Source organism: Patagioenas fasciata, chromosome 27 (assembly GCF_037038585.1).
Source record: "Patagioenas fasciata isolate bPatFas1 chromosome 27, bPatFas1.hap1, whole genome shotgun sequence".
NCBI classification, from domain to species: domain Eukaryota; kingdom Metazoa; phylum Chordata; class Aves; order Columbiformes; family Columbidae; genus Patagioenas; species Patagioenas fasciata.
Window position 1 is genome coordinate 4,333,126 of NC_092546.1, and position 1,566 is coordinate 4,334,691.

The 1,566-nt window shown below is 67.7% G+C and overlaps 1 protein-coding gene across 1 annotated transcript; it reads left to right on the plus strand.

The window, feature by feature from the left end:
• Nucleotides 1–1,129, plus strand: LOC136113138 (forkhead box protein L2-like). Its single transcript, XM_065858110.2, has 3 exons — nucleotides 1–278; nucleotides 564–736; nucleotides 824–1,129. Exons 1-3 carry the CDS (start codon nucleotides 6–8, stop codon nucleotides 1,044–1,046), a joined length of 669 nt encoding a protein of 222 aa, XP_065714182.2. The 5' UTR covers nucleotides 1–5; the 3' UTR covers nucleotides 1,047–1,129.
• The last annotated feature ends 437 nt before the right edge of the window (nucleotides 1,130–1,566 follow it).

Sequence of the window (1,566 nt, forward strand, 5' to 3'; positions counted from 1 at the left end):
GGACCATGGGGGACGCGCTGGGACCCGGGGGCCGGCGCCCGCCCGGGGGCTCCTTCACCATCGCGTCCCTGCTGGCCGAGCGGGGGCCCCCCAGCCCGGCCCAACCCGGCCGCAACCCCCCGGGTGCCCCACGGTCCCCCCCGGAGCCCGGGGACAAACCCCCCCAGTCCTACATCGCCCTCATCTCCACCGCCATCCTGTCCTCGCCAGAGAAGAAGCTGCTGCTCTCCGACATCTACCAGTGGATCATGGACAACTACCCCTACTTCAAGAACAAGGTGAGGGAGCTGGAGCGGAGACATTTTGGGGGGGTTTTGCTCTGTTTTGGGGAGTTTTTGCTCCATTTTGGGTGACAAACAGGGAGCTGAGCCCGGGGCGCTGGTGTCGGGTGGGGACGGGGTGGGTTTGACTCACCACATCTCCGCTGACCGCGATCCATGGGGGACGCGCGTGCGCCAGCGTCCGCGTCTCGGGATGATTTCCTGGGGTGCCAGGAGCCAGGTTCTCCAGGCAAATCGGGCACCGTTCACCCTGGTGCCTACTGACGGCGCCTCTCGGCCCAGGAGAAGAGCTGGCGCAACAGCGTCCGCCACAACCTGTCCCTCAACGAGTGCTTCGTCAAAGCCGGGCGCAGCGACAACGGCAAAGGCCATTTCTGGGCCATCCACCCCGCCAACCTGGAGGATTTCGCCAAGGGCGACTACCATCGCCGGCGGGCCCGGCGCCGCGTCCGCAGGTCAGCGGGCTGGGGGGGCCCCTGGGGGGGGGCACGGTGGGAATTTGGGGCTCAGGGCTGACCCCGGCGCTCTGTTTCCCCTCGCAGGGTGAACGTCGGCTGCTACCCCCCGTACGCCCTGTACGGCCTCGGCTGCTGCTGCCCCTGCTGCCCCCCCGCCCCCCCCGCGCCCCCCCTGGCCCTGCCCGTGCTGCCCCCGCTGGCCCTGCCCGTGTCCCCCCTGCGCTGCCTGCCCGAGCGGGGCCGGTGGGGCTGGGGCCGGGTCCCCCCTCCCCGTGGCCCCGGGCCCCTCCAGCCCCAGTTCCTGTAGCCCCCCCACTCAGTGCCTGGATGGGCCCCATCAAAACATGGGGCAGCTCAGGATGTCACCAGTCCCATGCTGTCCCCCCCCACCAAGCCAAGGGGTTGCGTGTTACCCCCCCATCACAATGGAACCCAATGGGGCCAGCGCCTGGGGTACACGTGTCCCCCCAGCACCCCCTGTCTGTCCCCATCCCCCAGTGGGGACCCCCCACCCTCCCTGGGACCCAATCTCAGCGGGGGACTCACTGCCCCACGGTCCCTCCACCCCCAGCCCAGGCACATATGGGGCTTAACCCCCCCCAGCAGGCCCCTTGCCCTAATTATTTTCTTACTAATTGTCCCTGACGCCCCTAATGAAAATCGCGGCTCCCAGGTGTTAAGTGGCATTAGGGCGTCTCGCTAAGAACGACGACTCGGCCACAAATCCCGGGAGATAAAACCCCCAAAGCTCTTTGCGCCCCCGAGAACTGGGCAGCTTATGACACAAATTAATCCCTCAACATGGGCCGTGCCCTTTGAGGGGGGGG